Source organism: Carassius carassius, chromosome 5 (assembly GCF_963082965.1).
Source record: "Carassius carassius chromosome 5, fCarCar2.1, whole genome shotgun sequence".
Lineage (NCBI taxonomy): Eukaryota > Metazoa > Chordata > Actinopteri > Cypriniformes > Cyprinidae > Carassius > Carassius carassius.
This window is the reverse complement of record NC_081759.1, coordinates 26,674,566-26,701,090: the sequence shown is the minus strand read 5'-3', so window position 1 is coordinate 26,701,090 and position 26,525 is coordinate 26,674,566. Positions and strand designations below refer to the sequence as shown.

The 26,525-nt window shown below is 37.1% G+C and overlaps 1 protein-coding gene across 1 annotated transcript in view; it reads right to left on the bottom strand.

Annotated features, from left to right (window-relative positions):
- LOC132141102 (protein mono-ADP-ribosyltransferase PARP8-like) overlaps positions 1–25,469 on the bottom strand; it is a 33,618-nt gene extending 8,149 nt beyond the window's left edge. The window contains exons 1-19 of the mRNA XM_059550338.1: positions 24,878–25,469; positions 24,280–24,334; positions 17,387–17,424; positions 15,124–15,213; positions 13,596–13,666; positions 13,358–13,426; positions 10,541–10,635; positions 8,465–8,525; positions 8,263–8,353; positions 7,334–7,400; positions 7,119–7,247; positions 5,418–5,988; positions 3,259–3,312; positions 2,749–2,844; positions 2,551–2,643; positions 2,315–2,440; positions 2,143–2,208; positions 1,744–1,811; positions 1,453–1,501 (exon numbers count right to left, since the gene is read on the bottom strand). Of these exons, the coding sequence (XP_059406321.1) occupies positions 1,453–1,501; positions 1,744–1,811; positions 2,143–2,208; positions 2,315–2,440; positions 2,551–2,643; positions 2,749–2,844; positions 3,259–3,312; positions 5,418–5,988; positions 7,119–7,247; positions 7,334–7,400; positions 8,263–8,353; positions 8,465–8,525; positions 10,541–10,635; positions 13,358–13,426; positions 13,596–13,666; positions 15,124–15,213; positions 17,387–17,424; positions 24,280–24,334; positions 24,878–24,968 (1,980 nt within the window). The 5' untranslated portion in view covers positions 24,969–25,469. The remainder of the gene's footprint in view (positions 1–1,452; positions 1,502–1,743; positions 1,812–2,142; positions 2,209–2,314; positions 2,441–2,550; positions 2,644–2,748; positions 2,845–3,258; positions 3,313–5,417; positions 5,989–7,118; positions 7,248–7,333; positions 7,401–8,262; positions 8,354–8,464; positions 8,526–10,540; positions 10,636–13,357; positions 13,427–13,595; positions 13,667–15,123; positions 15,214–17,386; positions 17,425–24,279; positions 24,335–24,877) is intronic.
- Positions 25,470–26,525: the final 1,056 nt, after the last annotated feature.

The following is a 26,525-nucleotide window of genomic DNA, read 5'->3' as shown; positions in this document are numbered from 1 at the left end:
TAAACTTCCCAAAAAGATCAGATCACACAAAACCACGATCTACCAATTTTGAGATTTACTAATGAGAATATACAGACTGGAACAAGCCAATGGCTTATCTGTTTTAACAACACAGTATTGCATTAAACAAACAAAATGGAAAACAAAGCCTACTTTAAAACACTGTATCACTTGCTATGTTTCCATCCATCTATTTTTTTTTTTTGCACATTTTGGAATATCGCATAAAAAATGCAAGATAAAAATGCCAAGATGCGCATAAATTCTAAAAATGTGCATAAAACATATGTGCACATTTGAGAAGGATTAACATTTTATCCAATAAGAAAAATGTGCATAAACAACGACAGAAACACATTTACCAAATAAATTCCTCCATGCGCATTGAAAAAGTCATGAGCTATGAGACGGGATAAACTGACTAGCAGCGGACCGATCTCGTTCACAGCATCTATATGTTGTTATGGTCATTCTGAAATGCCTGAGCAAAGTCTGTCATCAAAGTATTTCTGTATAATTGTCTTACATGACTGCAATCCCAAACGACATCCACCTCCGAAAGCAATGACTGCATCTGTTGTGTTTCGTCTGCTCGCTATCAGGCGCAAGTCATTTATCATATATGAAAATTATTATATTCAGTGGCTTCTCCTAGTTATCTTAGTGATATTTAGTGCCAGTTTGCAGGAAGTGAGGATTCTGTTCTCTTTGACTCGTTGGATGGAAATGGTGCTTTATTTGCAAATGTTTTATGCAATATTTCAGTTTTGCGCACAAGTTTAATCTGAATCTTTAGATGGAAACATAGATACTGTATGAAACAAATAAACACTGATTCATAAAAAAATCATACAGTGATCTAGTTAAGAGTAGTGAGTGATTTTCTCTGTCTTTTGTTCTTTGATGAACATTTATGACACAGACAGAAGAAGGTTTATTAGGATGTCTCTTTAAGGTCGAATGTACAGATCTAAGGAACAGGTTGTTTCCCAGTTAGTGTGCTTTTAATAACACTTTTTAAAATAAAGCATGTCCCACAGTAGACTGCATTTTATGAGTCACATTACATAATTTGACTTATTTGAAAGTTGAAAAACCTGACACTAAGATTTGATTTATTTCACTACTAATGCTAGCTTACTTAAAGTTTTTTTTTTATATGTCAGCACGCATAAAAGACATGATAAAGTGATATAATTTGACCAGCCACAGTCATCTACTAGTAGGCAGTCATTGCTGTAGTTTTGACATTATTATGAGGACATGACAGATCACAATCTCTACGGTTTCCTTGAAAAGTTGATCAAAGACGTCTTCAAGTTGAACACCCAAAGTCTAACCCTGATCATCTTAATCTAGATTCCAGAAATGTGCACATTCTTATGGCATTTGACAGCAGAAATATTCAAGGACATCATTACAAATGCTTAATAAAATAGATACAAGACTTACTCTAGTAACAGGAAGCTTCACTATGTGTGATCTGTTACTGGAAATCACCCTGTAAAGAAAATGGATTTATCAATCATGTCATATTCCCCATTAGGTTTGAAACCCTCTACTGCAGGACTATAGACGTATTTCAATAAATGAGTAATAGCTCATCACATGATCATATAGATGGATGTACACACTCTCCAAGACAATGTAATCGGAGCTGTTGGGAGAGCTCACCATCACATTTACACATCGTTAAAATGCAGGAGTGGAGTAGATAATGACTGAAATGTCATTCTGTCATACCACTGCAGCAGTGGGTGAGCCAGGGGATCATGCTTGTCCATTTGTTTCTTTATCTCCAGGTATGGAGCCTGTGCAGAAGGCATGTCAATGGTCAACGTGTTATTGCATTATATGTTATAGCAATTGTAACAATTGTAGTAAGATTGTAAACAACTAGGGCTGTCTATTTAATGCAATTTATTATTATACAATATATATGATCCATTTATGAAATATTACATTAGATTAAATAATTTAGTAAATTATTCTAAAAATACCTCGTAATAAATTTCTAAATCATTTACATCATATTTTTATTTGATTAAACCCACTCTATTTTAATTGACTGATGGCCTTCAAAACAATACAACAATCAGAGAAAAAAAAAACATGCTCTTGTTGGAAAATTCTACTTGATACCTGGGTCATTTCTCTTATAGATGCGATACTGTCAAGTGCTCTCATCACTCGGTCGTAGTCCTTTTTCTGAAGAAGAACTCAAACAATCAATGTAATATTCCTTTCTGAATAGCAGGATTACATTAGAGAGACAGATCAAGCTAAAGTTAAATGCTCTAAGTGTTTTAAGTACCCTGGGGTTGAAGGCAAGTGCTTGTGAGTCATTGGGATCCACCACAGAGGGATATGGCTCAAAAATGACAACTTTCCTTGGAGACTCAAGTGCAGATCGGCACATGGAGACCAGTAGGTCTACTACCTGTAATCACAAACAGAAATCATAAGACATTTGGTTAGAAACATCTGTGCAGATTGACTATATGAGTGCTTACAGTCAACAATGTCTATTTTGGTTGTTTGTTTGTGTACCTGAGCACCAGTGGCTATCTCATCAGCAGCCTCATTCATGACCCCTAACGTCTGGAAGGCGAATACACATAACTCTCTCTCACACACTGTGGGCTGTAGGACACGCATAAATGAGATCATTAGAAGCAATCCAGAATTAATCCAAAGAATTCCCATCATCTATCAATCCAAGATTGCTAGTAGAGCAATCAGACTCACTCTTAGCATTGGTCCATTTTGGAACACATGAGGTTCATCGCAGACCACACAGAACTCATTCAGTACAGGTATACGCTGCTCGGCATACTCCATAGTCTGCAATTACACATCAGGTTAACACATACAGCATCTGTTCAGTAACATTGCTCCCCTCTATAATACTAATACAACATCAGCAGCAGCCAGAAGAGCTCCACCAAATCCCTAATTCAGATTACAAGGATAGTCCACTGAAAAATAATATATTTTCATCATGTTTGAAACAATTGAAAGGAATGTTTCCTGAAATGTTTCTTGCACATTCAGTTTTGGTCATAAGAATACTAATAACTGGAGAATATCAACTACTGCAAACAATCACATGCCCTCAAGCTCAGTTTGCTTCAGGAAAGGATTCAGAATGTATTTGCAAGTAAAAGAGTTGTATTAATCAGACCTCAAATCCTGCTTGAATAATGAATTAAGGCAAAGGGGGAAGTGTAGTTTTTTTGTTTTAAGTTTTTTTTTTACCTGAACAAGGAAACCTCTGTCTCTGACTGGAATGGATTTGGCTCCGATGTTTGGCTACTCGAGAAAACAGAAAAAAAAAATAAGTTTGAACTCTAACCTCTACATTCCAAACCAAATTCACAAGCCAAGTACACAAAAGCTGTTTTCAATGTCTCAAGCCAAAAATTTAACTCATGGGGAAAGAAAAAAACTACTGAATCTCTCTCTCTTTTAAAAAAAAAAAAAATCGTCCTGTCCTCAACTTGTTATACTCTCTCATCTCAGCCTGGTTATACAAATTAACTGTGAAATTGTTTACTTTTATTTTTGCAGTAAATAAATTCTTTGAAAGGGCACCTATTAGCAAAATTCACTTTTACATGTTGTATGAACATAAACATGTGTTGGCAGTGTGTGTACACAACCACCCTATAATGATAAAAATCCTATTTATTATCTATTTATCATCTATTTATTAATCCCCATAACATTTACATTTAATCATTTAGCAGACGGTTTTATCCAAAGCGACTTACAAATGAGAACAGTAGAAGCAGTCAGGTCAACAAGAGAACAACAACAGTATACAAGTGCCATGACAAGTCTCAGTTAGTCTAGTATAGAACGCATAGGTAGGTTTTTTTTTTTTTAATTTATAAAATTAAAAGACGAGAAAAGGAAAAGTGCTAGTGTTAGTTGGTTAAGTGCAGGCGAAAAAGATGAGTCTTTAGATGTTTCTTGAAAATGAGTAAAGACTCAGCTGTACGAATTGAGATTGGGAGGTCATTCCACCAGCTGGGCACAGTCCAGGAAAAGGTCCGTGAGAGTGATTTTGAACATCTTTGGGATGGTACCACAAGGCGTCGTTCACTTGCAGAGCGCAAACTTCTGGAGGGCACATAAGATTTAACCAATGAGTTTAGGTAAGTTGGTGCCGTGCCAGTGGTCGTCTTGTAGGCTAGCATCAGTACCTTGAATTTGATGCGAGCAGCTACTGGTAGCCAGTGTAACCTGATGAGGAACGGAGTAACGTGAGCTTTTTTTGGCTCATTGAAGACAACCCTCGCTGCTGCATTCTGGATCAATTGCAGAGGCTTGACAGTACATGCAGGAAGGCCCGCCAGGAGAGCATTACAATAGTCCAGTCTGGAGAGAACAAGAGCTTGGACAAGAAGTTGGGTTGCTTGCTCTGACAGGAAGGGTCTAATCTTCCTAATGTTGTATAAGGCAAACCTGCAGGACCGGGAAGTTGTAGCAATGTGGTCTGTGAAGCTTAACTGATGATCCATCACAACTCCTAGGTCTCTAGCTGTCCTCGAAGGAGTAATGGTTGATGAGCCCAGCTGTATAGAGAAGTTGTGATGAAGCAATGGGTTAGCTGGAATCACCAGGAGTTCTGTCTTCGTAAGGTTAAGCTGAAGGTGATGGTCATTCATCCAGCTAGAGATGTCACTCAAGACAGGCTGAAATGCGAGCAGCTACTGTCGGGTCATCTGGTTGGAATGAGAGGTAGAATTGGGTGTCATCAGCGTAGCAGTGATAAGAAAAGCCATACTTCTGAATGACAGATCCTAATGATGTCATGTAGATGGAGAAGAGAAGTGGTCCAAGTACTGAGCCTTGAGGAACCCCTGTAGCAAGGTGGTGTGACCTTGAAACATCACCCCTCCAAGACACACTGAAGGATCTGTGTGATCCAGATCCAGATAAATCATAAGCAGTGTCACAGATCAAGCTGTTCACAGAATGTGCGCGCACAGTACCATATATTATAAGTTTAAACTATATCAGGCTTTAAAACGCATGACTTCAGCACGATGGACATAAATACCAAACAGATGTTCTGAGACAGAAGCTGTAAAGGCACTGGAAAAGTGGGCTGGAAGTAGCAGCTCATTTGCATGTAAAGATAAATGCACGAAAACAGCATGTTTCTGCTTCCACTCAAAATAGGCATTTTCAAAATGATATAATAAATGATCTATTTTTAGCTGAATCTTCAGACACATTCTGGGGACACCTGAGACTCATAATACAGCTTGTAATAAGGGGCATAATAAGTGCCTTTTAAATAATACTTTCATTTCCAAAACACACATCAAGTGTGTAATTTATTATGTAATCCAAGAAACTACTTTCATACAACAAAATCCCAAGCAGCCTATGGGAAACATCCTTACCTGAGGTGTGGAAGAGAGTGATGGGGCCAGGATGCCGATTAGCCCTGAGGTAAGGGAAAGGCGTCTGCTCTCAGTGACAGGCTCTTTAAAGATGTCGTTTTTACCCATCTTGGTGCTGCTGGAGTAGGACCTGCTGAGCAGACGGTGGTGGTGCTTCAGGCCATCCAGCTCTTCAGTCCGCACGCTGCCCGAGCAGGAGCGGCCCAAGAGCCGGTGGGGCTTCAAAGCACCGCCATCGCTACTGCCAGCAGCTTGTTCACAACGAGGCTCTGCCGCGCTCGACCGATGAGGCCGCGGCGGCGGGCAGTCCTCCGGTTTAACAGCGGTCGAGCAGGGCCTCGACAGCAGCCGGTGGGGTTGCTTGAGGGGCTGATGTTGCTCCATCCGCGGGTCGCTGGAGAGGGAATGGCCCAGGAGCTTGTGCGACTTGCCGATGCAGTCGTCCATTTCTGGCTTCACCGTGCTGGAGCATGTTCGCCGTAACAGACGGTGGGATTTCGACATGCCATCCTGCTCTGGTTTGAGCTTCTTTTTGCTCTTCACACAGCCAGGAGGAGGGTAGCTGGGGGATCTGAGTTTGCACAAGCACAGCACATTAATCAAACAACATGAATTAAGGAACACAGAAATATGTTGTGCAATTATGCTTGTGCAAATCCTGCACATTTCAGAATGCTTAATTGGCGGATTCACACCATTTCATTTTTCATGTTGAGGTCTGCATAGTTTGCAGTAGAAATGCATGTTTTTTGCACTAATGAATTACAGTAGGCTGTGCCAGAGTTAATGAGATACAAAGCATTAAGCATTGTTGACAAATTGCTTCACATTTTTTTCTGCATCTTAAATTTCATTTCTGGATCATTTTATTATTCATTTAAAAAGAACACACAGGTAAGACATTCAGGTAAGATTTCCTCTTTATGGTTTTAAAATGCCAAACCAAATGTCAATTTCATCAGGGATTTTTGGAGTCTTTTTTTTATGCAGTGAAACATCAGATTTGTTAGCAGTTCCAACAGTTTGCTAACCAACCATCGAATAATCATAAGGTCATTCATTAGAATATATCTCAGACTCTCCAGCTGGTCTAAAAAGCTCACGAAGACCATGAAGCTGGCACACTTGTTAACATAAAAGTAAATGCTGGTCTTGAAGGCATAAGTTTAGCCCAATCACACCAAATGTGAAATGTATTGAAAAAATTATCACCAAATTTACTCCTATATTGTATTCTGATTGACAGACAAATTTACACCAGTAAAACAGAGGACAGAAAACATATTTTCTATAGATGGTTATTCAAAAGAAGCCTTATATTGGAATTACAATTAATTTTTGCAAGACACAAAATTTCATAATTGTAGAAACCCAGTCAAACAGATGAACCACAGAAGAGCACACAAGCAAGTTTAAGAGTAAGGTTAAGACTGGTTAAAACTTAATCATAAATAATGATTCAATGTTTGAAAAACTGTTATGTAATAGCATGCACAAAGCAATAAAAACAGTAAAAACAGAAGAAAAAAAATCTATAAAGAGTTGAAGAGTTTTAATGTGTGTTTTTAGTTAAATGTTACCATTCAAATTGGTGAAAATTTCTTTGGTCCTGGGTATGAAGAGCTACAAATAAAACGCAGGACTATGCTGTAGGAAATAAATTGTCCAGTACTGGTGTAGTGGAGTGATTTTTTTTCTTACCTGCGTAGAGTTGAAAAAATGTGCAGGGGAGACTTCACCTTCCTCTCGTTTTGCTTTTTACTGTGTGGGCTGATGAGTTTATCTTTGCTCTGACACTTCCACTGCTGTGTGACAAAGGTTTGCATTACCCTGCCAAGAAACGACACCCTCATGAAGTTTAATGACACTAGAAAACCCTATATAAGGCTAGAAAACAATTTCCAGTAGTTTCCTACTTTTTCAACTGATGTCCAAGTCCAAATCTGTCTTTTGAAGACACTTGGAACACATCAACAGTGGGAACTGGAAACAGGACATGACATTTTCCATGAGAAAGGTATTGCAAAGAAGCACATAATGAAACCATTTGCTACAGACGTTTGATTTGGCCATCAAAGTGTATCAGAGGTTTTTAAAACACTAGAACAGAAGATCACTCTGAAAGTAGCCACTTATGATGAGCAAGATCTTGAAAAGGGAACAAGAGCCGGTATTATGGACATGTCCAAGTAACTTCTCTCTTTCTCCTGCAATCTAAACTGAAGTGGTCATGTTCTTGAGGCAAGTAATTCTAAGCAAATCTACAATCAAGAGAGAGAGCTCAGTGCAAAGACACCAAGACGACTCTCACTGAGAAAACGAGTCATACTGTATGCAAAAAGAGCATAAAATAAAAACATCTAACAAGGCAAATTGGCCAAACGAGTCTAATATTGTTGACAAGAAAATGATTTGCAGGTTTTCTTAAAGATTCCTTAACTGTTTTATAGATTTAACAAACTTCTATGTAGCCCTGGCTGGGAATCAAAGCAATAGACTGAAGTTTTGACAGGAATGAAAATAAAGCTGTGAGGCAAAGAATTACAATGCGCTCAATGGACTGTACTGTTGTTTAACAACAAAATCTTTACAAAAGACTTTTTAGTAGACAAAACCTCCATGAAGCGGTTTTGAAAAATGTGAGTACACAATTTAGGATCATTATACAGTCTGTGCCATTGTAAAGACTGCAAGTCTATTCCTTACAGCCTTGTGTTCATTCATGTTCAGTTCAATATGGCTTCCAACCTGACTAAGGGCAAGAGATGTTCATAAGATTGATATTCTATTACAGAACGTTTGTTTGTGTGTGTGAGAGAAAGAAAACGAGAGAGAGAGAACTAACCTGGTCCATTCAGATACTGTGTGAGGGAGCAGTGAAGCCGCACAATAACAGGTTCACTCCGGATCACATCCCAGGCAAGTGCAATCTCCTCCTATAAACAAAAACATCATTTCAGTTTCACACACGTGCACACACAAAATTAAAAAATATTCATTGGGCATCATCATTTATCTTTAATAAGACACTGAACAATAACACTTACATCTAGGAAAGTGACATCAATGTGTAGGTCGATGTCCACATCATCAATTGCACCATATTCCCTGTATTTTGGAGGAAAAAATAGATACAGTTTCAGGCTTGGTCATTATGAAATTCCATCTTTGACAATAAATCCTGCTAGTGTGATTATTCTTTATTCACAGTAGCTTTTAAAATACACACTCATTAAGACTAGAAAATTGCTAGAATATATTACTCAGAATATGTTGTTGACAGTCAAGCAAAAAGCTTTTAGGATTCGAAGGGGAATTCACAACAAATTTAGACGATGAAGCAGTTCACTTTGTTTATACAGCCGGCTTACAAAACATTCTCTTTTAAAGTTAACATGAATAGTCTTTTCACCCTATTTTAAATGGGTTGGAAGGAAAAAAAGGAAAAATAAGACAGGACTGTTTTTTTTCTAGTGATAAAATTTGACTGAATGCAAATTTGCTAACAAAATATCAATATTTGGCTACTGGTTAATGTGTGGCCCTAAATGACCAGGAAGGATGACCAGGAAGGATGCAGTCTGATGCTCTAGCTCTGTTGCTGTGCTTTACTTGGGCGGCAGTGGCTCAGTGGTTCATGTAGGTTGTCTACAAACCGGAAGGTTGGTGGTTCAATCCCCGGCTCCACCTGACCAAGTGTCGAGGTGTCCTTGAGCAAGACACCTTACCCCAGCTGCTCCCGACGAGCTGGATGGCGCCTTGAATGGCTGACACCGCAGTCGGTGTGTGAATGAGTGTGTGAATGGGTGAATGTGAGGCAACTTGTAAAGCGCTTTGGATGGCCATGTGGTCTGTTGAAAGCGCTATATAAATGCAGTCCATTTACCATTTACTTAAAGCATTTATTTCTCAGAAAAAACCATTGTGATGAGTTTGTTGTGTTGCTCGGGGCTAACTGTTACCATGGTTACTCCTCACTCCCAAATGCAATCTCTGTGTCTCAAAAGCAAAAGGTTTGAGGAAATAATAATCTGTCAAGAGGAAACAGCTTACATACAGCCAAAAAAACACATTCAGACACATGTAAACACACAAAATTATGTATTTACTATGGTAAAAGAAAATCAGAGTAACTTCAAGGATTCATTTAAGATGTGTTATACTGTTTATCAAAAACGCTGTGCAATGACCTAAAAGCAGTTTTGCTTTTTCATTAAAATCCAGTTCAATAAATAGGCAAAAACCACTTAGTGGAATGAAATTATTAAAGGGAGCCTCAGTGTCCCCTCTCATAGAGACTTCAGCAAAACCATTCCAGGTCATTTTTCAAGCAGAATGCTGAATAAATACTCAAAATAGTTTTCCATCCATGACTGATCACACACTAGACAGACTATAAAACACACTTCTGCTGCTATGAATAGTCTTTTATGCTGTTCTTTCATCTGACTGTCTGCTGTTATCAAAAGCAGCTTGACAAGATAAACTTTCAAGGACAAAGCTTTTATTAGCTGTCGTCTCATGAAACACCATTCAGATTGCCAGATTTTGAGTGAATCATGTTCTTTGACATGTTCAATCTGAGTTAAGCACATACAAGAGCATGTAATTTTTTTGCTGATGTCCACAGGATTCTTAAAAGCAGAAGATTCAGATTTGTTATTTCTTGCTATAAATTTGCTCCAAAGTTGATTGCAGCACAGATTAGCTACAACAAACACAGCAATCATTACACCATTACAGGCCTGTAATCAAACTGAAACTGCTCTGACTCTCAGACAGTTCTTCAGTTGATCACAGAGCATTTCTCTAAATGACAAATTAGAGAACTGGCCACCTGAGGGATATGGGACCTGGCTCAGGCAGAGAATGTCCTCGAATGGGTTAACAGTTCCAGACCTCTAAAGATTGGGTTGTTTCCCATAAGACACTTCTATGGTGGTGGGGGATTTCAGAAGGAAGTCACAATTTCAATAAAATTTTTCCTGAGCTGATGAAATGTTTGCACTTTTATTATTGAATGATTTTCATTTTGTGTGAAAAAAACAAAAAAACAGTTTAATTTGCAAAAGTTTCAAACTATTCTCACATCAAAACATCAAGACGAATGAATGGTCAGATACCTGAGAGATACTGCATGATGGCCATATAAGTCCCTCACGGCTGCCAAATCAGCCTCCAGCTGGGGGTGTTTGTGAAGCTCTCCATCATAATTTACCTGCCCGCATAAACACACAGCTCAAAGGGTTGATAAACAGGAGCATCAGTTCAAAAATCAAGAAACACACGGACAGCTGTTCAACCACTTCTCCATTCATGACTGTTTCTACCTTGAGGCCTCAGAGGTGCTTTTTTACTGGCTACACAATGAGCTTTCAATCAGTATAAGATCCAGAGCATTTTAAACACGCTTCCAGACATTAATCATGTTCATTTTAACCTGATGTCTCTCCACTCTTTTAACAATTCATACATGTCATACACTTTCAGGGATTGACAATAAGGACTGCCCAATGACCCGTGGTCAGAGTTAAAGACGCTCATGACAGATTACATTTGTCACTGGCCCAATCAGGCCAATGATGCGGCATCACAAAAGTTTATCATTTGCACTTGTTTTTAATCATTCCCAATTGACACAATTTCAAAGGACAACTGGAATGTTGCACTGTTTTGTTTTTGGGTTGTTGTTTTTTTTGGGAGGGGGGGGGTTTGCATGAAAAGACAAAAACATACAAAATTATTGTCTTGGCCAGTATCCTCGAAAGCACAGTTGGTTTTCTTAAGTAAAGCCAACAGTCAAAAAATAAATTGGATGTAAATCATATTGAGTCTGTGCCTTATTGACATCAGCCTAACCTACTGCTGTCTCTATCATTGATGTGAATCAAACGGCAATAGACAGAAATTCAAATCACTACTCTAAAGTGAATAACTTTTGTAGCTTTAACTAGGATAAATCTATGTTTAATTTATTAATGAAGACTATGCAATGTTTTTTCACATCTGTTTATTAATTTTATGTACCTAAATACTACTGTTAGACCTACCCGAAAACATTTTTAAGCACTGTTTAACTTGTAGTTTTGTTTTATTACATTTATTTGCGTTGTTGCTTCTAATTTGTTAATTTGTTTGTAATGACTGTTCACTGGTCTTTAATGTGGGGATTACAAATGTTGAAATTTTGTATTTATTAGAATACAAGGTCAGATGAGTCTAAGTATTTTATTGTTTCAAAAAAAAATGTTGGCAGGGCAAGTAAAAACTTGAACCACCACTCCAAAAGGGCCACTCCTTAGTGTTAAGCCCTGACTTTAGATTACTCCATTATAAGATCAAGTCAGACTGTGTCCAAAACAACCTATCTGGCTTTCTTGTGAAAGTTAATTTGCCATACCAGCATCTTCAGACTATTTGATTTTATCATTGAATGATTTTGTTTTCTTTGATCCTTTGATTGTATTGCTGAGCTGAGCTGATTAAAAGACACAGAGATGTTGTGTTTTAGAAGGATGCAGTGACTATATTTCTCAAGAGATCCAAGAGTAATCATAATACTCCTACAAATCTAGTCAGCAATAATTGCTGCAAGAAGTTAAAAGGAAAGTTTAATTTGAACCGGCAAAATATGAATCACAGATTTTGAATAAATGTCCTTAATTAATACTGAGTAAGTGAAGTGTTTTTTTCATTTGTTTTATTTAAATATTGAACTGTTTGTGTGAGGCTCTAACCTTGCCCCTCACCGCAACACTTGAGCATTAGTTCAGGACAGGAATATCTGTTTGAAAGAATGGTAATGTGCAATTATTTAATCTTAAGCAGTCATGTTTGCAATTCCTTTGGTGACACTAGTGGAATGGAAGTTACAAAGTGTTTCTTAATATAGCCTATTACAGAACGTACAATGATCACGCTTTCGTCTATGTAAACGATGGATGTAGTTTGGTCTTTTCAGATATTCAGTACAACAGAGATCAAGAAAAAAGAAGTGTCTCCCAAATGCTTTGAGACCATCAAAACAGCAAAGGATTGCAAAACTGTCACATTAAAGTCAGCAAGAGCCAGAGGGCATTCACAGCATGGCACAGGCATTAGGGTATGAATCTCCATTGCCTTTGGACTGGTCCTCACAGAGCACACAAAGCTTGCTCACTCGCTCACTCATTCACTCCAGCTTTATGGATTTGCTCCAGTGGATGGTCACCTGATTAATTTAAGCACAATCCATGTGTGCAAACATTCATTTTCAGGATGGAAACTTTCTCAGAAAAGTGAGGGACTAATCATTAAAAGTTAAGAGAGTTATAAAGTTCTTTTATATGAGCTGCAAACTGCTTTAAGTAATTTTACCATGAAATGAAAAGTCTGAAGCCCCAGGTGATGTGGGTTTGAAGCTGGTTTTATACCTGTAATACCTTAGGAAGTTTAGTTACAGTGACCATGTGAGTCAGGACCTTGTTTAGCAAACTCCAACTCTGAAACTTTCATTATTTGTCACATTTGCACATGCTTCTAAATTTCACTCTGCACCAATAAGTGTCATAACATAGCCATTAAGTATTATTGTTCATTCTCATTTTTGTGAGAGAATTCAATAAGAATGATTTGTACTTGTGTTTTGTTTACAGCACACTACAAAAATAGTAGTATCAATTTTACGCATCTTTGCTGAATAAAAGTATTAAAAAAAAATCCCTCCACAACTTTGTGCTTTAATATAAAAAGAAAGCATGTTTGCACTGACATTTCTGACAACAATTTAACTGGAATACTCACAGCTCAGTTACCCATTTCAACACAATTTAGGCTATTACTCAATTAATATAGATTGTACGTGCTTAGTCGATAAGACTGCACAGATTGAAATGTTATGTAAATAAATAGTGTAGTGGAGATATAATAATATAGCAGTGTAATGACTCAGATGAACTTACCTGTCCAACATAGTAGAACTCCTCTGAATCATTGTCACCCTCTGAATCCTCCTCTATAGCATAATGGCACTGTAGAGGTTTCAAAATCAAGGCAGAACTTTAGTCACAGTAAAAAGTGATTCATTTCCATACCTGATGTGTGTAAAATTTTTTAAAAAAATTATATATATATATATATATATATATATATATATATACACATTTTATGATAAAGGCAAAAAACGGTCAAATTTCTTACCACGTTTTTGTCGGTTTGAAGTTTTGATCTAATAGACAGACAGCTGGTGGCATCGTTATTTATGCGTATTTCTAAAGAAAGTAGAGTGAAAGCACAGATGTGTGTGGCTGACATGATATTGTGAACAGAGAATTTCAGATTTAGATCATAACTGACATAACTCCTGGAACAGGCAACTAACCATTGTTTTTTGTTGGCGTGTATGGTGACAGCAATACAACTGTTTCAACTGAAACACTGCAGATCTTACTACAAGATTCATTTTTATTTTTAACTCCACTACAATCCTAAATTACAAAACCTACAATAACTGCTCAGAATTCCAAATCTGTAAAATCTGGAATAACACACTGCCACATTAAAGTGGTGAGAGAACAGTGAGGTCTTGACCAAAGAAGTTGTACTTGCATTTCTCAGAACCTAAAAATAGATTGTTTATGCAGAGATCTGAGTCAGAAAAAAATTTACAAATGAAAAAGTGTGCACATCCGAGATCCATCAGCAGTATGTACTGTACACAGGATCATTAGTTGTAATTTACTCTGCCGGAAGATTTGTATTAAATGTGTGGATTGGAAAAATATTAGGTGCGCATGACAACTAACAAGCATCTATTAAGCATTTAACTAACTGCTGGGGGAAATTAGTGAAGATCTCCTCTGTTTTTGCCACTTTGTCTTGGTCGATTCTAAAAAGGAACAAAAGAAATGCAGTATGATTCCAGGATAATTTATTTCCAGGATTACTGCCAGTGTAATCAAAGAGCTCCAAAACAGAGAAAGACTGGCTATCACTATGTGAATACTGCAATAATAGGATCTTAAGATAATTTTTATCCTACACAAACAAAGTACTAAAATTTAATTTTGGCATACGTTATCATTTGACAGTCTGGGGACAATCAGATTTTTTTCTGATTTTATTCAGCAATGAAGAATTATTATATTTAAATGAGACATTAAAATATAAAACAGATGTAAAGTAAAATAGAAAAAAAAATCAATATTTAATTTTATTTAATAACATTTTACTGTACTTTGATGAAATAAATGTATCCTGCGTGAGCAAAATAAACATTTTCAGAAAAAAATACGTTGACAACAAACTGTAAAAAGGTAGTGTTTGTTTACCTACCTCATGGTTATATCTGAGTATAATCTAAATTTATACTCAGATACTCTAAATTTATAATCTAAAGCTGCATTTACGTGAACATGTTATTCATACAGTACCATGTGCTTCCATGCACCACAGTACTTACTTTACTGACCATCATAAAAAATAAACAAAAAAAGATCTGAAAAATTATTGTTCAATCGTTGAGCCAACTCAATGAAATTTGATTGTGTAAGTGTTGGCATCATGGTAGTTTAGGTTTGGAGCAAAAATATTCAGCTGACAAAGACTTGACCAAATTTTAAAATGACTGAAATACTCCTGAAGTAGACACTGGTTTCTTTTTCCCGTAGGTGTGACTTTAAAATATTCAGCTGCAGCTCTTTTATGATTAGATCGTAATGATTCTTACCTGTTGCAATTCTGTGGAAGATCACTGGTATTGGATCCCTGGTGACTAACACTTCATCATTGTTTTCAGAGTTAGACACATATGTGTTATCTGAAAAGACAAAGACAAGCAGGTGCTATTACAACACCTAAAAAAAGTAAACCTGAAGAACATCTAACAGTGTAACCAAGCCTGCCAAGCCAAGTATTAACCAAAACCAGTAACTTGCAACTTATACATAATAAATACAAACACAAATGAGAGTGAAAAGAGATTAGGGCTGTCACTTTTAGTTTGAAAATCGATTGCACAATCGATCGGACCAACCAAAAAAAGTTTCGAAAATGAAAATATTCGATTTTAACCAAATATGTACACTATTTATTTTAAAATAATTAAACAATTAAAAAATATAGATGTAACAGAACTCACAAATAAGCAGAAAATGAAAATAAAGAATTCCGAAAATGCAGTATGCCTTGCGAAAGCTAGACAGAAAATACCAGCAATTTTACACGCCTATAAGACCTAGTGACGTCAAAAGCGACCTCTTATGCTGCGTTCACACCAAACGCGAATGATTAAGTCAATGTAAAGACGCGTTTACGCGCATCTGGAGGCCTCGCGGCGCGGGAGATGCGAATTCGCCTCATTCGCGCATCTAGTTACAGGAGATTCTGAGTTATGAAAAGGACCATTGCAAGCTGACAGCGACCGGCCTTTATGATGGCTGTACCGTACGTGAGTGTCCCTGGGACATCAGTGCTGTTGGAGCACGTCTTCTCAACAGCTGGACATAAGTTTAATGTTTTTCAACAGTTGTGTGAAATGGGCTTAATCATTATTTAAAATAATCTTGGAGATGGTTAAATCATGCCTAAATCATCAATGCAGCCGGGTTGAAGCCTGCAGTGATGTTTTTCTTTTGTTATGGCAGCCGTCCCCTCTGCACATATATTTTTTCGAGAATGTTGCACTCCTGTTGCTGTTTGTTATTCTGCACGAAACTTCATGCCAATGAATAAGAAATATTGCTGACTTGTGCGTTTCCAGCGCTCTCTTTACGTTCGTCCGTTATTTGATGTTGAAAAAGGAAACGTCTTTTTTTTTAGACATGGAAAATCGATTTTACAATCGATTCAATGAACACTTATCTCTTAAAAATCGAAAATGATTTTTTCACAAAAGTGACAGCCCTAAAAGAGATTTGCAATTCTACAATTTCTGGACAATCCACTATTTTCAGGTTAACACATCCCATGGCATTCTTTGGCAATGTTGTCTAAATCTGTGCCAAGCAAATTCCTCATCCTTATGCAAAGCTGACTGTCTGCCACTATGCTGTGATTCAGGCTACACTACGTCCTGCAAAAAGGAGGTCTGCATCTTCTAGATTTAGATTTAAGGGAAATCTCTTGGGTGATTTTTTTTTTTTATTAATCAAAGCATTAAAGCAAATTTTAGGCTTTGAGCAACACCACAGCTTCACAACAAAATGCTATTTTAATGTGTCTATGTTTTGAGGGGAATAAATGTTGAACTTCTGTGTACTATTTAAAAAAAATCTTATTAAGCAAAGACAAACTGAGTGCACTGGGCAACTGAAGAGCAAAAATCCAGCGTCATCACTTTACCCATAAAACCCACTGAGCTTCAATATTGTGTTGTCATTTCATGTACCAAAAGAGAATGAAAACAAACACTGTCACTCACTTTAATGTATTGTGCCGTTATAATTACATCACAGAAAAAATACAATTGGAAGATTTAAGAGTATGAATCAACTGTTTTACAGCTGAGAATGATGCAGCTTAGCCGTATTAGTACTGATTTATAAGCATCAGCTGTCACTTTACACTGTTGACCCTGCAGCATTTTTCCTATCAGGTCAGGTATGTAAATATGGAATAAATTACACTATGAACTATATTTTAACAAAAAACTGGACACCCACAGAGCTAACACTGTGCGTGCTTGGCAGGGTATTGTTATGCATTTGCTTATGTGTTCTGAATGGTTTTTAAAACATCTCTATGTGGATGCTACTACAGTGTTCTGAATGGTTCCTCCCTGGTCCATATAAAATCCTCCCTCTATATGATATTCTAGTCCCAAGATATGGCCTGTGTTCTGTCGTTAATAAAAGTCATATGGCATTTTTTGCTGGTTTTAACTAGCATTAAATGACTATTGCTTCTTATTGTAACATGCAGAGGAGTAGTAAGAGTTTGGGTGTATGATCCATCCATTTATCAATTAATCCGTCAATCTGTGTATGCAATACCTGGATAATCATCAGAGACATGAACAGAGTAGGACACCCTAAAAAAAAAACAAAAAAAAAACACATATTAACAGTATTAAGGATACATGTAACACTGCTTCTCAGACATATTCATGCACATATGGTACCCGACACAAATGACTCATTTCATCACACTGAATAAAAGCAGAAACAGTCCGAATATTATCATATCACACATTGTGACAGCGAACTGCTGGAGCTACTGATGTTGGAGAAGGTTTTTTTTTTTTTTTTTTTTCTTTATGCACCTGTTTTAATCCTACTAACTTTAATAAACTTTTCATTTATTCAACCTGACTCAGTATAGTAATGTCACGGACTCTGCAAATAACTGAAAAAATCACCAGTAAAAATACTGCTTTTTAGCATTTTCTATATCATCCTATTTTTAGCATCTCTATTCTTTTTTCCCTATCACTCTCGTTTGATTTTTTAAGATAAAATGGTCATAGATATTGGGATTAGGGATGCACAGATGTATCGGACGGCGATATTTATCAGCCGATTTTTTATTATTTTAAAGCCATCTGCATATCAGAAATAACGTTAAAAGGGCCGATACGATGGTCGACACGGATTTACACAAGGTCAGATCACGCACCTGCAGCATTTCGGTGAACGAAAAAAAAAACGGAATAAAACTATATAGGCTACATAAAAAGGAATATATAGGACTATACACAAAATATATTTAAATAAAATCATTAACAGATTAACAAAACGAAGTGAAAAAAATTGTGCTGCATTTCGGATAATTGTAACATGCTCCAAAGTTCAAGGGAAAAAAAATAAGACAGCAGAAAGCGGTTTTCTTTATTTTACAAAAGCTTTATAGTTTTGAATGATGTTTTGCTTCTATCTGTATGACAAACCAGCTTCACGAATATGGAATATTTGGATTCATGCAGAATGAGAGAGGTAGGCTTCAGTTTCATTTTTAAATTAATTCATTTTGGCTTGATACTTATATTTAGCCTAAATACAACTTTAGAAGATTTGTTGTGGAGAGAAGGGAACTCAAATAGCCTAATTGTGTTTGTAATTTTGATTTCATTTACTATTATTTTAGCTACTAATTTAGGCAGTTTTTTTCCACTCAAAATTAATGCTTATAGGAGTAGCATTTAATTTTTAATCAATGCTGAAACTAGGGCTGGGCATATATCTAACAATATGATCATGTGCATCTAGTCAGTAGATCTTGATCTGTGATTAGCGCTAAATCGCCATCACCTGTTTTCAAATGGAGCGGCACTTAATAGACAGAGCCGTAGATCACTGACAAGCTACGCAATATCGCGTTCATTATCGAAGGCGATTCATCTGCGTTAATGACATGATATTGCGTAGCTTGTAATTGATCTACGGCTCTATTAAGTGCCGCTCTATTTGAAAACAGGTGATGGCAATTTAGCACTTATCACTGAACCAGATTTACTGACTAAATGCGCATGATCATATTGTTAGATATATTGCCCAGCCCTAGCTGAAACATTTTAAAATATCTTGAAAAAAATCTTTAATGTTTTTATTGCGTAAATAGTTTTTTCTCTCTCTCTCTCGTTTTAAGCCCTGCTTTATGCAATTGACCAATATTGGTATCGGAATTCGCCAATATTTGTTTGTTAAAATCAGTATCATATCGGCCAAAATAAATCCTATCGTTGCATCCCTAGTTGGGATCACACAGTCCATCGCTCACTGAATATTTCAAAATTGTTCAAATAAAGGCTTATGAATAAATTAAAACAAATGATCAGCTACAAATAGTAATAATAATAATAATAATCTATTCATTTTATGTTTTGTGCAGTGCAGGAGCATAGTGCTGTGAATAGAGAAAAGCCATCTAGCATTGACACAGACAATTAAATATAGCAGCAAAACTGCAATAAAATAAATAAGGGCTCAATTAAATTTGACGGAAATTAGGAGATTATATATATGAATTCCAAGTGACGCTTCACAGAAGAGACCATCAGGTCCCAGAAGGGTGCTGCCGGCAAGTCCTGAAAACAGCTTATCTAAACACTTAAGTAAGAGGTAATTAAGGAAAGTGTGGTATCCATTTCACGCAATCAAGTAAATAAGGTTGCAACGAACAGTGTTGACAACAGGACACTGTCTCCTGTGAAGTGCCTTGAATTAATGTGGAGAATTAAGTGGCTTGGTAAAAAGCCCTATCGTGATCAGCATGAACCTGCCCAAATCATGTTAATTACCTTGATATAGGCTGATCTGGCAAAAGTGAAAATGTAATATCATGCAGGTGACCTTTATGTGCTTATGTTTTTTGCTCCATTGCACAAAATGAGAGAACGTATTCAGGAATTAATGGAGCCAATGACCTTATACATACCATTAAAAATCATGGCAAATAACTCCTTGGGGAAAAAAAACACAAGCATACTCTATGTAGACTCTGACTACTGGCATTGAAAGCAATACTAGCCCTTAAGTAATTAAGTGATGATAACACAGAGAAGAGAGGTTGATTCAGTGAAAGTGAAACCCCTCCTGAGGTCTCACACAGGATGGTGCCACTCACAGAAAGCTTTCATAATGACACACGACTTTATTAAAAAATGACTTGGGTTGTGTTATGCATGATACAGGGTTTTATTGGTCACATGAACACACTTTTCTCAAGTGTTATAAAACATTTGCTAATTGCTAATAACTGCAAAAAAATACATTAAGTTCAGGTGAATGAGGTTTATGCTTATGTTCCATCACACAAACTCTTAATATTCACAGCCTCAAAAATGTATCTTTGTCACAATATCTTATTTTACAATAAAAACAATTTCTGCCTAGCATCAATTTCTGCTACTGAAAAAATCTAAAAATATTTGTCAATTAACCAAAAAAGATATTGTAACATCTAAATGTCTTAAGTCAAAAATAAATAAATAAATAAATAAATAACATTAAATCAGTCATCAGTCTGGCAACATTCTATTATGTTCACTTTTGTACGCATCGTCGCAGTTCAGAAATAACATTTTCAGTAAGGGGTGCTAAAGGTTAATGCTCTATTGAGTTCAAAAATAAACATACCACCTACATTAAACCTTACCCTAAATCTACCTGATGGTGTTAATAAAAGCTAACACATTAAGTAGTAGTACTTATTTACTTTTATTGCCATCCCAAAGACTATCTTCATGGCAAAAACTGAGTTGGAATAATACACAAACAGAAAATAAAAACCGAATAAACAAAAAATACAGCAATTTTTTATTAACATAAGATCTTTTCCTGAAAAAACTGAGTACACAGAGTTAGACCAATGAAAGTATTTTCAGGGTCCAAATAGTGCCATAAAGTAATAATAAGTATCCATTTCTAATGTAAAAATGTAATCCAAAATGACTAGGTAATTACAGCTATTGCCTCTTGTATCTCCTGCCATGGTTGGCTTCATTCTGGGATAAAAAAAAATAAAACATTGTAAGAACAGCATTATAAATTGCTGACAAACGGGGTCACATGCAAAGACAGGAGCTTCTACACCTGAAACCTGCTCACCAAGACAAAAACATAGCATTACGGTGTATATGGAATAGGGGCTGCACGATAAATCGCATGCGATATTCAGTAAAGCCGGTTCTGTAATCAGCGATAAATCTCCATCACCTGCACGCTTTCACATGGAGCAGATTTAACTACACAGAGCAGTTGGTCACTGACAAGCTGCGCAAAACACTGCATGCGATTTATCGTGCAGCCCTAATATGGAATGAAGAATGTATGGACTTTAGTGAAAACAAACAACCTCTACATGCGGATGACCCAACACCCTCCGGGCAGGTCTCACAAATGCATCTACAGTGATTTTTCAACTGCCTGTCACACTGAGAGAATATCCTTCCCATGTGGTCTGCATATACTGCCACAAGATAATAACTGTAATGTGATGAGTGTGATGAAATCAGGGCTCAACATGATGCAACAGTGTAAATGTACTGCTGATATACACTTCAATGTGTCACTTGTAGCCCTACAAACTACTCTTGGTACACATGATAAACACAAACTTAAAGATTTGTTTAAATGTGTATATGTATCTCAGTTTGTAGCTGTGACATCTGCACACTGACAGATACTGTGCTCATATAACTAAATTAGTTACAAAAACCCAATGTGATGTGAGCGTGGCAAACTACTTCAGCTTTTGATACTTTCACTTTCTGCACTGTACAACACCTACAATGTTAATAGGATCTTATATTATTATGGCACTTCCTCATCAACTCCCTGAATTAATGGTTTACATCCTTTTGATATAGTATACCAAATGACCCAAAGTTTATTTCCAGCGGTCTGCCAGTATCCACATCTAATGCAACAACATTTGTTTGAATTAGAGCTTGTCAAAATTTAGCACTCATGGTAATTATGCAAAGTCAGTTATACCAAGATGATGAAACTCAAACATAATTTGCCATGATGGATTTTTCATGAGAACTACTGCATCTCTGTGATTATGGGCTTGTCTGTTCTTTTTACTGCTTGAATTACCTTATACCTGCTTCGGTAACATCTAACGAAAATGATCTCCTTACGAATTTCCATCTTTGAATGGTTTGTTGCATCAAATATCAGGGTTATCTGGCATATCAAATATTAGAGCAACCCTATTTTCTTTTAAGAAAATACAAATGCACAAAAATGACAAAGAAAGGGTGCAAAAAAATAGGCCACACCCACATCTATATTACGTAGAAATGTCAGTCTCTCAGTGAAAGACATTGAGTGCAGGTTGCAGCTCTACAAACAGGAAATGTGCTGCTTCCTCTACAAGGCAAGGTGCAATGATTTTTCATAGAGAGCCTGCCAGCTCATTTCTCGCTTATAATGCAAGGCACCTCCTCTAAAAACAAGAGTGACATTTGAAAACCAGTTCAAACAGAAGATGACAAGGAACTCCCCATTTTTTATTCAGAACACCTAAATGGATTACATCTTTGCTGCAGCAAACATGGAAATAAACATTCAATCTAGCGCAGTGTTACAAAAATGAAAGTGCAAAATTTAGAATTGCCAAATACATGCATTAAGAGTTTGTGTTTGAAAACAAATCAATAAATAATGTGATACAACCAACCACTTTTAATCAACAGTAATTGAATCTTCAAGACTTTATTTAAAAGCAACTATTGGGAAGATGAGATCCACCATTCTGCTTACATAAATCTTTCCAGGACCTTCTTATCAGTACTGGTACTGCTTCAGTGAGCCTAAAGTGCTTTCCTGGACAACTCATTTTTAATTAGCATATTTTTCATAAAATTTGCAAGACTATAGGGAGCGAGTTTTATAGGGAGGGATCGTTTTAACCAAGGTCTAGTGGTTTTGCAGGTATTACTTATCTAAATGGCCTCGAGCTTAAATTTCAGATTGGTATCACATCTGACTTCACTGTGAAGTCCCATTTTGCCAAAGAAAAAACTGTCTGTCTCTCATCTAAATCTGGTCAAGAAGTCTCAAATATGTTGGCAGAGTTAAAGGTCTGTATAGTAAACAGGTCAGTAGATTGAAAAGACTGCCTTTTCGAGAATTAGAGCAATGGTGCTCTTCTCATGTTTCCCTTCACCAGACAATGTGGATTAGACACAAGAGATGAGTAAGACGAGACGTGCCCAACTGATGTCAAGCTTTCACAGACTAACCCAAATCCACTCCTAACTGAAAGTACCATGAACTTCCGCTAGCAGAACGTAGTGTAGAGACAAACATTCATTCAGTAAACTTAGAAACCATCAGCTGTTCTAGTATGGTCTTGTAATGTCAAGAACAGTAAGTAAATGACATTCTACAACAAATCAATCCAAAATATTTAAACTTGACACCAAATCTCATCTATCAAACATTCACAGCTTTCAAGCAAATCATTACACAAATATGCCCCAAAAGTGTGACCCCTGGAGAGTGACATGTAAATAAAACAACCACACGTGAACACGCTGGCATTCATGATCAACAGAGCGATTAGTATAGACTTTAATTTCCATCTGCTGGATTCTGATTCACAGGGTTAAAAACAGCATTTTGAGCAAGAGAAAGAAAGAAAGAAAAGTACATGACTTGATCTTCTCCAAAAGACAGTTTCAGATTGCTCCGGGTTGTTTACTAGCATACAATAATGAGTTTATTCTTTTTTATGTGAGGAACACAGCAGCTAAAAATGGCTGCCTATTCATCATTCTAAAAGTGATTAGTCAATGTCTAATATGTCTATGACAGTGTTCAAGCCAAGGTAATTAATTATATGTAAATACAATCTATTGTTAATCACAGTGCAGCTAGAGACTGCTTATGCTAAGGTGGTACATTAATGTACAGGAATTCATAAACACTGCTGACCACAACAGAAGTGAGCAATGACAACAAAGATGAAGTTTGTCCTCATTGATGGGGTATAATGTGAAAAGAGAACACACATGAACCTCGATCCAGTTAAAGCCTCGCACATCATGACCAAAACACCCATTACACTGTCATTGTTTTAAAGTTTCATGTTTTTGTCATTGTTTCCTCATCCTCATGTTGTTCTAAACCTCTATAACTTTCTTCAGTGGCGCGCAAATGAGATGTTAGTCAGGATAACAGCTTCACTTTCCTTTCACTTTCATTCGATCTTTCTCCAAAAATAAAAGCGAATGTATAGAGTCATTCCGCCTCTTTTGTTTTCCACAGAACAAGAAAGGTTTCGAACAACATGAGGCTGATAAAATGAGGATGGAATGTTCATTTTTGTGAACCAAACACTGACAAATATAGTTAATAACTCAAAACAAAACACAGCAGGAGTGTGGGTGTACAGCAACTGTTTACATTCAGAGCATAGCTGGATCTATGATATTTACCTTTTAGGTCCTTTTGAGTAGGTGAAGGTGAACGTGGAGTCGGAGAATCGAAAGTCTGAAACACACAGACAATCAAACTTGGCGTTTTTGGACAATATAACACACTGGACGACAAAAAAAAGTCAATTTCAACAAGTGTAGTCTCCATGGCAACATAAACAGGGAATGTCCACCGACAATGAATATAGGAGAATTAAATTGATAGCTGATAAATGAGTGACGCTCAACAATAGTAAGGCGTGGGCTAACTAAATTTACAAATCATTCACATCACAAACCAACACCTGAGAGGAATGTTAATGGTTTTATTAGGATGATAAGAGCAGAATATGTGGCAGTAATAATGAAGGCAGTTTACGTTTTGCTAGGCCCTTGGTTGCAGTTTATTATTGCATAATTTATAAGGTCCAGGAAAGATTAAATTGCCTACGCTGGAGTACATTAGCCACATAGGGGTTTTAAACATAACGGGCTTTTGTGTGGAGGAAATAAAGGCATCAGCAGCGAGACTGACAGCCCATCAGTCGTGTTGATTAAATCCATGGCAATTGTTAAAGGGAGCCAGCTCACTTAATAAGAATAGACAATGGAAACTCACCCGAAAACAGACAGTCTTTCTCTGCCTTACACCTTTGAATTACGATGTCGACGTCTTTTTGAATCCTCTCTTGCCTTGAACACATCCCCATGAAATAACACACACTAGAATGGCTTCTCTAACTAATATTCGGCGAAACAAACGAAACCCTTCCGCTTGCAGGCACGATGGATTTGTGGAACAGAAGAAATGCGTGTTTGGAGGTCTGCTGTAACAATCCCAGGTGTGTCACGCCAACCGACACCGTTTCATCTCCTCTAACAATAGCCTCGATCGCATGAGCACAGCGGAGAGCTCTTCCTCGCGACAGCTTTCATGAAGATATCACTTTTACACCGGAAGCATCTCTCAGTCGTCCTCATAACGCTTCTGCTGAACCTAAGAATGGCGATGTCGAAAGCTAAACCATGGAGCGAAAATAAGATACCGCAAGTAAAACCAACGCGGGCGTGAGCTTCAGACCGTGAGGGAGGAGCTGAAGTGGAACACGGGGGAAATCAGTGTGGGAATCCTGTGATAGCATCCACGAGACGAACCCGGTGGGAACGGGAATCACAACAAGGCTGATGATGTCACGGACGTGTTTTCTCCCCACGCGCCCTCTCTGCTGCTGGACCTGCTCGCTATCACTGGCCGTGGAATAGAAAACGATTATATTCAGCTTATCGTTGCTGATTTTTAAGCATAATCATAACAAGAACATTATCATTTAGTTTACCTAGTAAGATATATGCAGAACGACAGGAACATTGCGAGTGGGGTGTTACTTTTATAACAGCTAATAAAATCAAGTAACTTGTGCTTCAGACTTTGTGTCACCCATCAAACCACAGACTGAAAGCCGGTCTGGTCTGTGGAACGGTGAAGCAATCTGTTGTAATCAATCATGGTTACATGGAGCTCCACTCCAGGTTTTGTATTTCACACTCTCCTCACACGAGAAATACCCTACTCGGAGAGACTCCAGCAAATCCCATAGCGATTGTTTACTCGTATTCTATGTAGATTATTTTGTAATGCTGTTTTTAAAACGGCAACCAAACAGATTCACTAAACATCGTACCTTTGGGGATTTAAGTCAATGGTAATACAAGTCACACTAGTAAAAAAAAAAAAAATCAGAACTTTATTCTTCACATTTTAAAATATGGAGAAAATGGCAGTTGTTGCATGCATCTGCTACCTGATTTTCCAAAAAAGTTTGCACTGCTTCCTCTCTGCACTGCATTAACACTGACAGGTGGTGTCATACTAGTGATTGTTAAAGGACATGACAACCCTGTCATTTGTATCATTGGAAAAACCCTTGAGATGTCAACTTGGATCACAATCATATAATGGCATGGATTCCATCGAATGCTTTCAGAGTTTAACAGTTAGCCTTGTTTGCAGATTCTATATCTGATCAGAAATTAATCCTAACAGTTGCAAAGACAATGTCCTCTCATATAAAACAACTTTATTTAATAACAAATCACTCCAAAATAGATGTCATGTTGAATATTAGCAGACAGACAGGCAGTCAGTCAGTTTTTTTACTGTATGTGACAAGCTGTTTCCACAGTGTCGATGATGAATCCACCTTAAACGCATTGTTTTAACATTGCATTTTGTCTGCAGAGCGACAAAGCTTTTTCCCACTAAACTG